Source organism: Gobio gobio (genome assembly GCF_949357685.1).
Source record: "Gobio gobio genome assembly, chromosome: 19".
NCBI lineage: Eukaryota > Metazoa > Chordata > Actinopteri > Cypriniformes > Gobionidae > Gobio > Gobio gobio.
Genome location: NC_137112.1, coordinates 23854420 through 23870583, shown reverse-complemented (window position 1 = coordinate 23870583; position 16164 = coordinate 23854420). Strand labels below are relative to the sequence as shown.

The 16164-nt window shown below is 38.4% G+C and overlaps 1 protein-coding gene across 1 annotated transcript in view; it reads left to right on the top strand.

The window, feature by feature from the left end:
* The first annotated feature begins 882 nt into the window (after window positions 1–882).
* Window positions 883–16164, top strand: part of homer3b (homer scaffold protein 3b) — a 55549-nt gene continuing 40267 nt past the window's right edge. Inside the window, exon 1 of the mRNA XM_079845077.1 lies at window positions 883–1309. Coding sequence (XP_079701203.1) covers window positions 1305–1309 — 5 coding nt within the window. The 5' untranslated portion in view covers window positions 883–1304. The remainder of the gene's footprint in view (window positions 1310–16164) is intronic.

Sequence of the window (16164 nt, the reverse complement as noted above, 5' to 3'; positions counted from 1 at the left end):
CTGCTTCGATGACTTCAGACTGCTGTTCAGGATAGGAATTATTCAGAAATGATCTCCACCTCCTCAGAAGCTATAATAATTAGAAAAGAACCAAGTAAAAGCACTTACAGGTATTAATGTGAGATTAAAAAAAAAAACGTAAACAAAGCATTTAACATAAAATAGTGTAGGCATAAGCGTGAGCTTTCACATTAGTAGTAAAATGCCAACTCTTAAAGAGTTACCATGCTAACTGTCCAGTTAACTGTCATTTTCACCGACATATCATTTACTAGAGTTTTTTGTATACTGTACATCTGACAAAGCATATTTTGGAGCTTTGGTGTGCCGACTTATGGGTGCACCCCACTTTGAGCTGCCGGTGCGTGCTTTGTTGCTTATACTGTATATCTTACAACTTGATATTAGCCACCACTGCTCTGAGTGTAAATCCATTTAAGAAACATTACATTTTACTAAATTATCATTTTGATAACTTAGCCAATGTTACACTTCCAGTATAAAAATTACATATTCCCCACATTTTAGATGTAAATGCATTTTAATCTACAGACAGACAGACACACACACAGACACACAGACAGACAGACAGACAGACAGACAGACAGATAGATAGATAGATAGATAGATAGATAGATAGATAGATAGATAGATAGATAGATAGATAGATAGATAGATAGATAGATAGATAGATAGATAGATAGATAGATAGATAGATAGATAGATAGATAGATAGATAGATAGATAGATATTGACAGACAACATATACTTTTGTTTATGTCATGGAAAGATGGAGTCCAAAATGAGGTTTGTTTTGTGGAGATAAGATCTCCCAGCCCAATCTGTCCAATATCTCCTGCGACCCGTGGCCAGTAGGGGGCAACAGATTTCATTAGCATGAAGGAGTGGGTCAGTATAAGTGAACGCTGTAGTATTCTGGGGGTGCAGATTACTTGAGAAATTTGACCATGAGGATTGTAGCCTACGAAACGTCGCATCAGAAGTGCACGCTTATTTCGTGCTTTTCAACAGTGTGGAAATAGCGCGGCCGTTGGAGAAAAACTAATAGGATTATGAGACCAAGAAACCGAGAGCCAACAGAGACACTAGACAAAGGAGAGCAGCATTTCCATAAAAACACTCCACAACGGAGCAAACAAAGCACAACAACTGTTTTGACACTTACATTGCTGTCTGGTTAGTCGCCATATAAACAGGATAGACTGGACTGAAACCGACACTCCCTGGATCAGTTGGGAAAGAAATCTGGAGAGGTCGAAATTCACTGATTTACTTCTGTGGAAATGGGGTGAGTTCTCTCTCCTAACAGTTTTTACTACAAATTTCAGAAAAGCGACGACGATTGGTCTTGAACAGCGCAATTTACACCTTCTTAAACATTTAGAGTTAACGCGTACCAATGTGTGACAGTTGTAAATTCTGTATAACTTTAGTTTGGATCGGTATTTTGGACGGCGTAAGTTTGGAAAAGGGCGAGCGCGAGCTCACATTACGGCTATTTCAAAATCTACTGCGCTGTCTAACTAGAAATCATTTTAGGCATCATAAGACGCGTTCCGAGTTTATTGAAAAAAGCCTAAAGTCATGCACAGAAATGATGCACGTGCCAGCAATTCCCCAAAATGCTGTCTACTAGTTAAGCAGCTCACTGGATTTTGAGACGCAGTCTCTCAGCTCAGTTTTATGGGAAGATTTTCTTTATTTTCCCATCTAAATGCCTTGAAATATATATTTGGATAGTATATGTTGTTTAATCATTGTGAAATTATGCATGCACAGACAAGCTATTGTCTGACAAATTTTATGCATGTGACATTATAAATGTCATCATATCCATCATATACTGTTTTTTTATGAGCTTTGCACTCTTTCAAATTAAACCGTGGAACGCCAGAAGCTTCTTACCCTTTTCACGTGTCTTAACCTTTTTGCATGACTTAAAAAAAATAACATTGGAAGCCTGAAATCAGATTATTTGGCACTGTTCATGAATAAGGTTAAATTATTTTACTAATAATTACATACATTATTATTATTATTATTATTATTACATTTTGTACTGATGATTAGTGAAAAAGGTTCGGAAATTGATGTGAATTGCTTTAAGTCGACATGAAATGGGAATATTCACCCAATTGAGTTGACATAATTTTGAATGTCATAACTGGATCTTTCTTGTGATGCATGCCAGAAATCTCAGATCATTACATCAACATAAATAAAATATTGATTTGTCGTTATTGCTACAAATCAGGCGCTGATGTTGGACAAGAAGGCCTGGCTCGCAGGCTCTGCTCTAATTTATCCCAAAGGTGTTCTATCGGGTTGAGGTCAGGACTCTGTGCAGGCCAGTCAAGTTCCTCCACACCAAACTCACTCATCCAGGTCTTTAAGGACCTTGCTTTGTGCACTGGTGCGCAGTCATGTTGGAACAGGAAGGGGCCATCCCCAAACTGTTCCCACAAAGTTGGGAGCATGAAATTGTCCAAAATGTCTTGGCATGCTGAAACATTTAGAGTTCCTCTCACTGGAACTAAAGGGCCAAGTCAACCCCTGAAAAACAACCCCACACCATAATCCCCCCTCCACCAAACTTTACACTTGGCACAATGCAGTCAGGCAAGTACCGTTCTCTTGGCAACCGCCAAACCTATACTCATCCATTGGATTGCCAGACAGAGAAGCACTATTCATCACTCCAGAGAACACGTCTCCACTGCTCTTGAGTCCAGTGGCGGCGTGCTTTACAACAATGCATCCAACACTTTGCGTTGCACTTAGTGATGTAAGGCTGAGTTCACACCAAACGCGAATAGAGCGTCAAAATCACGTCTATTTGGACGCTTGAACATTTTGAATCCATTCGCGCATCCACAGCGATTTAGACGCACGTATAAATCGAGCATTTGAAGCAAAATAGACACACGTTCAAGGAGCTCCAGGAGAAATGTCATAAAATACCACTCTGCCTCTTTTCATTTTCATTAAAAAAATGTTTTTAAACATTAATAGCCACACAAATGTGGTCCAGGCAATGCACTACCTACATTATCTTCACTGCATGCATATTTAAATATCCTAAAAAAATAAAGTTATGAAACTTCTCTTTGCCCTCAGTCAAAACGATTTGGCAGACAAAAAATTATAGATTCATGAGACAAAAGATCGCCCGTTAGATCCACACAAGACGAATTCTATCTCATGTTTAACCACTACAGAGACATCCGAGCCAGCAGCAAATGTCAGAAGGACTGGCCGAGGAAAGGCTGCTCTCGCCGGGGTTAATGAGCGCTGAGTGCCCGGTGATCACCTGAATCTCACAACTCCAAAAACGCAAGATAATTTTTTTTAAACAGGCGCTCTCTTTATAAATAAACCACAGATTTGAGCTTTAAACAACCTACATTCTCACCTGAAAAAGTCTTAACTACATTTTGTGACACAATAGTAGTACTTTTAAATTATGCAGGATTTCTCATCACGTCACTTTACCATGTGACAGCAGCAAGCAGGCTCCTGATTGGTTAACGCGGCGCTAATTGACGGCAAAGTTAAAAATTTTCAACTCAGGCATCAGACGTGAATTCGCTTCAAACGCGTGAATGCACAAAAAGCACCATTCGCGCGTATCGAGCAAGACGCTCAATTTGTGTCAAATAGAGCGTCAGGAGCGAGTCGTTTCAATGTTAAGTCAATGGAAAGGCGCGTTGACGCGCGTCTGGGAGGTCCTGCGCAGCGATGCAGGACCTCCAGACAAGCGTCAACGTGCCTTTCGCTCTATTCGCCTTTGGTGTGAACGCAGCATAAGGATGCAACTGCTCGGCCATGGAAACCCAGCTCTCTACACACTGTTCTTGAGCTAATCTGAAGGTCACACGTTTGGAGGTCTGTAGCTATTGACTCTGCAGAAAGTTGGCGACTTCTGCGCCCTCTGCGCCTCAGCATGCGCTGTGATTTTATGTGGCCTACTGCTGAGTTGCTGTTGTTCCCAATTGCTTCCACTTTTATAATATCACTAACAGTTGACCGTGGAATATTTAGTAGTGAGCAAATTTCACGAATGGACTTATTGCACAGGTGGCAACCAATCACGGTACCACACTTGAATTCACTGAGCTCCTGAGAACGACCCATTCTTTCACAAATGTTTGTAGAAGCCGTCTGCATGCCTAGGTGATTGATTTTATACACCTTTGGCCATAGAAGTGATTGGGACAGCTGAATTCAATGATTTGGAGGGGTGTCCCAAAACTTTTGGCAATATAGTGTATATTTCAAGTAAATTAAAGAAAAATGTTAGTTTGGCAATGTTTCTTTGACAACATCGTGTGGAAAAAGTCTGGGAATACAATCTTGTTTGACCTGATATTGCTCTTAGATGCTATGATATATAAAGTGCTCATGAAAGCATAACGTTAACCTGTTAAACTGCAACCCCACTTTGGGGCTCACAGCTGAAAACGACCTACCTGAATTAAAACAATTATAGCTCCTGAGAACAGTGTGCTACAGGCACAATTAAGGTATCTTTGGAAAGAAGACACTTGGGACTCTACTAAAAAGCAATCAGAGTTGATAATTCTCAAACAGATAAAAAATTATAATAGTTGAAATGCCTCAAAAATTATTTGCACTACACAGAATGTTGTATTATTTCATGTAAAAATATATGAAAATAGACCTGGAGGAATCCAGTTCAGTTATGGATTGAAAGCCACACGACTTATCAGTTTATATTTCAAGTTTGAGGAAGATATAATGAAAAATGTGGTTCCTGCAAGCTTTTTTCCAAGACTATGTCTGTTCCATTTCTCCCTCCGCCTGCTTGAGGCACATCCCCAGAAATGACATCTCCCAACTAAAACAATTGCAGTTGCTAAACAATTTGCACTACATGCACAATTTAGACATCTTTAAAAAGAAGACACTTTACAGTTTATTACCCAAACATTAAAGTAGAAAAAAACTTAGAAAGACAAACAGTTATAGAAGTTGAAGTGTCTTGAAGATGATTTGTGCTACAATGAACACTTTATTATTTGATGTAAAAATATATGAAAATAAGCCTGGAGGAATCCAGTTAGTTAATGAATTGAAAGGCAAAAGTCTCATCAGTTTATATTTAAAATTTGACGAAGATATCATGAAAAATGGGGTTCCTGCTAGGGCTGGGCGATATGGAGCAAAAAATATATCTCGATATATTTTGCTATATCTCGATATACGATATATATCTCGATATCTTTAAAGGAAAAATAACCCCCCAAAAACTACTGCAAAAACAAATATGACAAATACCACAAAGTCTTTTTTTTTTATTGAAGTGCTAAGAGGTAGGCAGTTCATGCAGGAACAAAGTAGGGATGCAACAATACAGCAAGTCCATAGTTCAATACATACCTCTGTTTTTTTTAACCACGGTTTTCGGTTTGGTTCGGTTCGGTTCGGTTCTGATGGCTAGTCGCATCAGATTTTTGCTATTCTATTCTTAGCCGAACAGCAAGAGCTTCAGGAGGAAAAAATACTATTTTTTTATTGCAATACTCTTTTTTTATTTTACTTAAAAAACTTGAAAAACCTTACTTAAACTTAAAACTTTACTTTTAAAAAACCTTGTACACATTCCTAGTGTACTGTACAATATAAAATAAATATATATTTATAAAGATTTACACTGGCAGCTCAGAGCTGTACAGCAGCATTTAAGTATGAAATTGAATTAATAAATGTAAAAATAAAACACTACATAGACTTCCCTATAAAATATACATTGGTTCTTATTAAAGCTACTGTATTAGTTTTTCAGTCAAGAGCCGTGAGTGATTTTGTCTTTGTCTTTTGTTATTTTATTAACCACTAAAGGAATAGTTCACTCAAAAATGAAAATTCTGTTATTGATTACTCATGCTCAAGTTGTTTTAAACCTGAATAAAGTTCTTTCTTCTGTTGGACATAACATATATTTTGAAGAATATTGGAAACCAAACAGTTGCTGGTCCCCATTGTAGGAAATAATAATATGAATGTCAATCGCTACCATCAGCTGTCTGTGTTCAACAGAAGAAATTAATACAGGTTTGGAACAACATTAGAGTGAGTAAATAATGACATCATTTTAGAGTGAACTGTGCCTTTAAGGACAAGCGGCAGCGTGTTCACTAGGCAGCCCTGCTGTCAATTTAAGACTTTCACGCATCTAATATTCAGACACACGCCGATTTTACTTTCACTTTAGACATAACCGACTGTGTTTATGTTAACCTTGTGTGTATTTGACAGTATTAGCGCAGTAAGATTTAGTCCAGTAATCACTTGTTTGACAGGCTTTTAGTGCGCGCGCGCTGGAAAGCGCATGGTGCCCTACGTGCAAGGCTTTAAAACGCATGCAAATAATGAATTTTCATTCAAAAATAAAACAACTCAAATCAAGGGCATAGTAAGTAACCTTCTCCAGCAAGCAAGCCGCTCTCTCTCCGTGGTGTACAGTCGCGGGAGTTCTTGTCTCGCAAAGTAATGCTGCCTAAGTAAACTGTATCTTGGATCAAGTGTTTGAGAACCAACTGTCGGCATTCATGGCAGTAGACCTCTGTCTGCTGTTCGTCCGACGCCTTAAAACCGAAGTATCTCCATATAATGGAGCCAGTTGTTTTTAAGACGAGTTCTGTAGCCTCCGAGCTGGTTGCGGACGCCGCCATGACAACACGCGAGGGGAGGGGCGAGCGAGCGGGGGCGAGCACAGCACAGAGAAGGCAAAACAAGCAAAGTGGCGGAATCAGAATTAAATATAAACAATATATTGATATATACGATATGTCAAAATCCATATCGTGTTTAAAAAATATCTCGATATATTTTAAATATCGAGATATCGCCCACCCCTAGTTCCTGCATGCTTTTTTCTAAGAATATGTCCAGGTGCCAAGAAACCTACAGGAGACTTGATAACCTAATGTTATGAAGTGTACTGCAAGCTGTTTTAGCCATCATATATGATGCTTGAATGCTTTTTCAACTATAAAATAATAGGCAGAACCATAAGACTTTGTATTAGTGATTTATTTGTACAACAGAACTTATAAAAATATAATAAAAATGAAATATTAATAAAAAAGAGCTAAACTTCTTTGCAACTGAAAATACAACAAGTAATATAAGTATAATAACTATAAATATAACTAGTAATATAAATAACAATATAATATAAATATATAGCTATAAAAACACACACAATTTGCAAATGTAAAAAAAAAAAACATTTACTGGCCTTTTACTGGCGGATTCAGGTCTACAACAGCAAGTGCAGATCTTGAAGAATCTGAAAGCGTTCTTCTCTTTTCTGCTGGTTGGCTGGTGCTTGGATGCCATAGCTCATCTGAAGACTCAACCTGATGCCTGTAGAATGGCAAGGAAAGGAATGAGAATTAGCACTGCATGTCCTATTTCTGTATAGTTTGCCCATTCAATCAACAATCACACTGTCATCATTCACTCTAATTACAGGCCATCCCATGAACAATGAAACTGATGGGCAGTCGGTTAGACAGCATTCATATTGACGGCGGCCCATACATTCTCACACAGTCCTACAATCAATATAATGGCCGGTGATACAGTGAGCATTCAACAATCACACAGATGGTCGGCCGTCCAGAACTTTTCTTTTTTCGTCAATTTGTTTTTGTAGCACAGGGGAAAAAAATGCATTTTATATATTATATATATATATATTTTTTTTTTCTGTGTGTGCTAGAAAAAATGCTAAATATCAGTATATGTATAATCTATACTGGTATATTGTAATTTTTCTAGCACACAGGAAAAACATAAAATAAATACAGTCTCAATATATATATATATATATATATATATATATATATATATATATATATATATATATATATATATATATATATATATATATATATATATATATATATATATATATATATATATATATATATATATAAACAATTACATGTGTTATATATATATATATGTTTTATTTACACACACATGGGGAAAAATTATATATACTTTTTCCCCATGTGTGCTAGGAAAAATGCAAAATATCAGCATATGTATAATGCATACTGGTATATTGTAATTTTTCTAGCACACAGGAAAAACATAAAATAAATACAGTCTCAATATATATATATATATATATAAACAATTACATGTGTTATATATATATATATATGTTTTATTTACACACACATGGGGAAAAATTATATACTTTTTCCCCATGTGTGCTAGGAAAAATGCAAAATATCAGCATATGTATAATGCATACTGGTATATTGCATTTTTTCTAGCACACAGAAACAATAAAATACATACATTCTCACACACATTCTCAATATACATAAACAACTACACATAGCAACTCACCGGTATGTTATTGGATCAACTTCTCTGTCAACAAGCACCGTCACCGCTGTGTTCACTCTCCTTTTTCACATCGCTGCTTCGAGTGAGCTCAAATAAAGCATCTTCAGCACAATAAAAACTTCTTTTGACGATCCATTGGATAATACATTCCGTCCAGTTAGTAAGATTAGCAAACAGTTACTACAAAGAGACCTCTGTTTGTTTACTAGCGCGTTAGCTTTTAGCTGTCAGATGGGGGGTGTCAGGCTCGCTGCATCTCGTCGGAGATAGCGCCACATTGGCACATTCAGATGAATAAATATTCACGCCCATGTGACAAACATACACATGCAAGGTCTCGTTGGAATCGTGTGCTCATTGGCTACATTTTCTGTCAGTCATGACGATTCAATGCTTTTATTGGCTCCAGATAAACAGACATTATCATTGGATGAGCACGTCATGACATCAGATAAAACGATCGCTATGGTTGGATATTTTTGACTATATCGCGGCTATCTTTGCATGTTTTTGAGTGGGGTTAGTTGGATTTTGTTCGTAACATTCTAAGCTTTAAACCCATGCCACTTTATTCTACCGGGAGACTGTTTTTGGTGCATTATTTTATTGCATAACAGTCTAGTATGATACTTCGCTCCGCAGAAATGCAATGTAAACAAAGGATTAACCATCAATATTACACCGTTATTGTTTCGTTGGATTAAAATGCTCTATGGGATGTTATTCAGTGGACCCTCACCTTTCCATTCGTTCTGGAATTGTTTGCAATGGATGCGTGTGTGGCTCGTAATTAGGACACTAAAGGTATGTACTCTGTTTTTATTTATAAAATCGTTGATGTGTATTGCTTACATTGATGCAAAAATACAGCCGTTATAAGCTTTTCACTGAAAAACAGTGGTCTGTCCTCGATGCTTGAGGTTTAGACCTTTAGAATGATATATAGTTTGTCAAGATTAATGATGTTTTTTTACGTTAAATCTATTAACAAACATTACACTCGTGCTAAAAATAGCGCTTCAACCCGTGCACGTGCTCATGAAGCTTATCAGGTTAATCTGTTTGAAGGTGCATGACAGGCTGGCTTTATTGACATGGATTCAAATACTCCTTTTCTGTGCAGACGAGAAAAATTAACTGAGATTGGCTTTTCTCAGATGGGCTCAAGTGGTACTCTGTAAATACATCTGGCTCTATTGGAGATTTCTTGGTAATTGGGTCAGAGGATCACATAAATCAAATGTGAAATTTTAGAGCAGTGTGCTATTACCCAGCAGGTGACTTCTCCTTAATAGAAAGACTTGTCTCTTCCCATTCTGTTTATTGTGTATTCTGCTGTTTCTAGTTTCAGTATTTGCAGGATTTGATCAAGATCTTATTTGATCTTAGAGGCATAAAAAGATGCTATGGACTCTTGGGAACAATCCAGAAGGCTCAATCTCTGAACGAAGACCTTGGCTGTGGCATGAAATGACTGTAGAAGTTGGTGTGGAGACTGTTTTATATAGCATACTGTGCTACAGAAGTGCTTGATAAACAGTTTCTTCATGGAGCACCTGACCGCCTTTTCTGGAGGTATTCTGTCCTAGATAAACTTGCCAGAATGCCAGAGTGATTAAGCATTACCCAAATGTCACTTTGGCCTCTGGAGGTTTAATTCAGGAAAGATTGATGGACCCAGAATTTGCTATGGAGCCACAACACTGATGACACAGGTGTGACCTTCAGCATTGTGTGGAAAAGGGCTGATGTACCAGAGCGGAGCTTGATATGAATCTGATCTCCTCATTGGACAGATGGGTAAAATTTGATGAGAGATTACACACTGATTTGCCATAAGCATCAGACCATTACTTTCTGGCAGTGGAGTTCTGGCTGGCAGGGAGTGGGTCAAGAGGGCACGTCAGAGAGCGATGTGAATCTAGTGAATTTCTTCACTTTCTAGTTCTAGTTCACTTTCTTCAGCACAACACACAATAAGATATTTAGTTTTTTTCGTCCATACAGTGAAAGTCAATGGGGTCCAATGTAGGGTTGTGCGATATATCGTCTGCGATAATATCGTAATTGTTGTTTTGATGATATGCGATCTGACATTATCGAGTATATCCCTCACACACACCCAGAGAGTGCATGCATACACTTACGTGATGTAGTCTCTATTTATATCATTTAATATAGGCTGGTTAATAAATATCACATGAAGAGTGCAGTTTTTCTCCAGGTATCAGCACAACAAATGTGATATAAATTTTATACAAGTTTACTAAACAAGAGCTTCGATACTCTGTCAACAACAAAACAGGCGAATCTCACTCAGCCAAATTGTCAGAAATAACCAGCTGTGGAATGCAGACTTATATGCAGACCGGAGTCGGACACCGATGGAGAGGTTGCAACTTTTAGACTGCAGGTTTTTGAATGGTTAGTGGATACATTTATGTAACGTTAGCAGGGATGGAAATTAACTTTTTTTGTCCACCAGCCACTCAATGTTTTTACCAGCCACTTTCTTGTTTTTAACCGATTAGTAATTAATACTACAAGCTCTACAATACTTAAGCAGCTGACATTTTCTCTTTCTCTCTTATACACATACAAACCATGAACTGATATACATTTCATTAAATGAGTAGGGCAGATTAATGGATGTGGCATTTGGATGATTCGTGGTCTTTTATGGCTTCCAGTTTTAGGTTTTTTAGTCCCAACAATGCAACTATTAGTTTTGGCATCTTCTGAAGCGTGTTGACGACATACTAGGGTTGCCAACTTCAGTGTGGCAAAATAAGGGACACCCATTCACGACAATATAAAATATCAAATGTTATATTATTTTACATTTGATTATTTCATTTATTTCTAAAGAACTCTTTAGTAGCCTGTTTGGTGCACTTTAAAGGGATAGTTCACCCAAAACTAAAACATTCTGTCATCATTTACTCTCCCTCATGATGTTTCAAACCTGTATGAGTTTCTATGTTCTGCTGAACACAAAAGAAGATATTTTGCAGAAAGTTTGTACCCAGGCTGCTTTGGGGGCACCACTGACTTACATAGTAATCTTCCTGTGTGTTCAACATAACAAAGAAATGTATACATGTTTGGAACAACTTGAGGGTGAGTAAATAATGACAGAATTTTCATTTTTGGGTGAACTGTCCGTTTAAGCAGTCATTCTGAACCACTAATCACTTTTCTGACAATTCTGAAATTTAAAAATGTTTTTTTTTTTAAAATTAATTTACTTAAATTATGACTATATTATTATGCAATTATTTGTCCCCTTTTTATCTAAATATTCTTTTAATAAATGTCAAACTTTATATGGCAGGATTATTTATTATGTATGATTAAAATTATACATTAATAATAACATTAATTAGGCTATAATCTATTAATTAACCTGTCTAAAATATATATAATAATTCTGTCTGCCAAGCTCTGATAATGTATGGAATATTATATAAATATATTATCCATTTAAAAAAACAATAGGCCTATGCCTATACACACACATCCGTGCTTCTAAAGCACGGTTCCTCAAATCTTACCCTGGAGGTCCAATGCGCTGCAGAGTTTAGCTCCAACCCTGATCAAACACACCTGAACATGCTAATCAATGTCTTCAGGTTCATTAGAAAACTACAGGTAGGTGAGTTTGATTAGGGTTGGAGCTAAACTCTGCAGCGCATTGGACCTCCAGGGTAAGATTTGAGGAACCGTGCTTTAAAAGCACGGATGTGTGTGTCACATAGACCGGTCTGTCACCGCTGCTGCTTTAAGTAAGACAGTCTGAGCTACTGAAATGCTTCTCTGCAAAGTGTGCAGTTCGCCTGAGGTTCATCACGAGTTACTGGACAGACCCATTGATATCTTTTTTCTATTCAGCTCTATATCTGGAGAGCCTCTTGCGTTCAAACGGTGGACACGACGCGAGCTCGATATGTTTTTAAAAAACCACGCAAGTTTACAGCTCATGTTCTTGAGACTCCGCCGCTGTGGCAACAAAGCCGCTAAAATGCAACCATGCGCAAATTAACTTCTCTACTACTTATTGGGAATTTGATTTGTAACGCCACATTTTTTTTAAGGTGTGCCTCCTCTAAAAGTGTTCGCCGTCCAGGTGAAACAGTAGGCTATGATATTTTTTTATGTACCCACCACGGTGGCCGGTAGGTGAAGCGAGTTTACCCGCAACAACACAAAATCACCCGCATTTGGCTGGTGGCGGGTGCTAATTTCCATCCCTGAACGTTAGTTATTGTGTTGTGGAGTTACATTGATCCAACTCCTTGACTAGCATGTAACCATCATGTTAATTAGGGATGCACCGGATGTTTGGCAACCGAATAAGTGAAAAGACCGAATTAATTTAACCGAACAATGCCGTTTTTGATGACGCGATCAAATATAGCAACCATTGCGTGTTAGAGAGAGGCGCGCACGCTTCTAAATGCAGCAAACATGTCAGAAGTGTGGAAGCATTAAAGTGCGAGATTGGCCCCTTTCCCAAATGGCACCCTAAACCCTCACCGTCTTCCTCTGAGTCCGCACTTTCACGACGTAATGCCGCTTTGACTGCCGGGAAGAAGTCCGCTGTGTAACCCGCACCAGTGCGGGCTCGGCAGAATGCGCATCGAGGGCGCATATCGACCTCAAAGGGGGGCGCTCGCGAGCACCCTTCTGAGACCTAAAATGACAAATGGGACACCTCGCAGTCTCGTGGACTTAAAGGTCCCATGGCATGAAATTTTCATTTTATGAGGTTTTTCAACATTAATATGAGTTCCCCTAGCCTGAATATCGTCCCCAAGTGGCTAGAAATTTTGATCAGTGTAAACCGAGTTCTGGCTGTCTTTCTCTGCCTTTAAGAAAATGACAGCCCAGACAAGCTGATCTGGAATTTTCCTGTTATGACGTCATAACAGGAACGGTTACCTCCCTTTCCTACGCCCAGAGAATTTGGCACGCCCATGCAAGCGCTATATTTGTCCTCGAGAGATCATGGGTTGTGAACGAGTGAATGGTGGCAGTTTCTCAGTGTTTGGATGTACAAATGAAAACGGAAGTCTTTTTTCAGTTCCTTCTGTGATCCGTGATTTCTGATGTGTAGCTAATTATTCAAGTTCACAAAGAACTTTATTATTCGTGCACACGCTGCGGCTTCTCTCTCTCCTGACAGAACAGTGTTTTCGTGTTTTCTATCTTGTGAGTCAGTGTTTTTGTACGTCCTCGTCGCGTCTATCTGTTCTAAAATGTGCATACTGTCGTGAGTAACTCATACGGTCAGTTCTGCTCAACATCGGTAGAGCTACATCTTTAGAGATAAACCTCACGCATGCCGAAGCTCGGGCTGCACTGACCGGTCGGCCTTCAACATCACCGACCCCCAGTACTGCATCTGGCCCACGGCGGAGGCGCCTTACGCGGCACGAGATTAAGCAGAAGGGGGGTAAACGTGCGGGTCTCCGGGCTATGCTAGCCAACTATCCCCACAATAAACTGGATTACATTCAGTTACTGTGCTGTTTTGTCTTATCTTGCGCTGTGTACTCAATGCGCGTCACTGACGCTTTTCATATGATAGGAAAATATCTAAAAATAATGCTATAATCAACACTTACAACACTTACTCGTTCATCTTGACAGCTGTAATGGTACATTACATGTTACAAAGTTGGCAGAATAATGATGAAGACGGACTCGGCGTGACTGGGACTCGTGTTTATTCAGAACTCTCAGATACAAACACAATAAACTCACGCTGACAGCGCTCTCACAACTCAGTACAATATAACTTTGTTTGTTAGCAATCGCTCCGTCTCTGGTCCGTGATGTCCGGTTCGCGAACAAATCATTCTTTTGAACCGGTTCTTTTTAGTGAACCGATCGAACCAGTTCACCAAATCGGACTGAATCGTTCTAAACTGTTCGCGTCTCGAGTCAGTGCTGATCCATAATTTACTAAAGTTACTAACTTTTTTGACATGAGTGACAGTCCCTCCGACTAGAAATAAACTAATAACCTGAAGTATATGCTAGTAACTTCAACAGTTCACTGAATTGAGACGTGCTGAGAGAACTGATGAGAAGTGAACTCAGGTCCATCCGTCTCTCTGGCAGCAGGCTCGTGCCTGGGTGCCTCGTAGACCTCGTTAAACCACGCCCCCTCCGCTACAAGATCGGATACTCATTTCAAATGCAAAGATGTCAGCCAATCACAACAGTGGGCGTTTTTACTGAAGTCTCACAGCAGACACGCCCCTTGAAACAGAGCATTCAAGCCAGAGGGCAAACATTAGTATAGAAAAAATGCCTTTTATTTCTAAATTATGACATTTTATGATGTAAAAATCATACTAACAATATAAGTAAACCTCAGGAAACATTATAAAATAATAGAAAAATGCCATGCCATGGGACCTTTAATGGACACGCGCACGCAGCGGCCATTGTAAGTCCACAAGACCGAAAGTGCACATGAAGTGTGCCACTTGGGACCGGGCCATTGACGCAAAAATGGCCGTTTGCAGACACAAGCACCGTCAAATGCAAGCAAGAACACCCTCAGTTGATACAGTAATAATATATTGGCAAATGCTCCAGTTCATATTTGTGTCTGCAGAACGTCAAATGTATCCATTTACAACGTGTTTCTGCAGCGGCGACAGGCTTGCAAAACCTCTCATGAACAAACAAACAAAGTGTGGACACGAATCGAAGTAATAAGATATTTATTGTGTATTGTTAGCAGCTTCATTGAACTTTGTACTTTGTGAGATCGCGATGAACTGAGATAGCATTTAGTGATCGTAAATGGAGCTGTCTTGGCTCGCTTTTGAGTCTACAGTGCAGTCTATATAATCCATTGAATAAAACTATAGTTTTACATGTTGCAAAAAGGATTAATGGCCAATTGCACGCTGCAAAGCTGTGGTGGAGCCGTTGCTTAGCAGCCGACATTTGCACTTTTAATAGAGCACCTTCAGTGCTTTCAGAAGCACCCTCAGTGATTTGATTATGATACCTGTAGGCAGAATAGGCATTTTTTAAGTTATATTGTGCTTTTTTTGTATGTCTGCTGGAATGCTAAAAAATGTTCAGTGTTAAATAAATATTTTTAAATTGTAGTTTTGTAATTTATTTTTCTAAGCAAGACAAAATAGTAAAAAACACATTTTTACTATTTAATTTATACAATGGTGAAAAAATTGCCAAAAAAAAAAAACGTATTCATATTCGGCTTCGGCCTTCAGCCAAGTGTTTTATTATTCTTCGGCTTCAGCCAAGAATTTTCATTTCGGTGCATCCCTAATGTTAATCTATAAAATGCATAATAAATGTGCATTTATGAATTACACAGACGGGGAAAGTTTTCAGGTTAAAACTAACGACATAGCTCTAGTCTCTGTCAATATACTTAGGGATGTGCCGATCCCAATACCGCCATTATTTGCTGGATCAGGTATTCGTCATACAGGATGAAACTCTCTCCAAGATGATTCAATGTTCCTGTTATTATGCTTGATCAGAAGATAAATGTCTATGGTTTTGCATAAAATGACTTTATCTGGCTGGAGTTTATTGCAGTTTCTAAATCATAATCGCGTTGTGCCGCTCTGTAAATGTATCATATTATAATACTTTTGCGCAATGAAAGATTATTAATAGCATTTCTTGTTCTTTCTTATCTATAATATGTTGCTGCCTCGTTAAAAAAAACTGTGCTATACATTTAAAATAAATGTC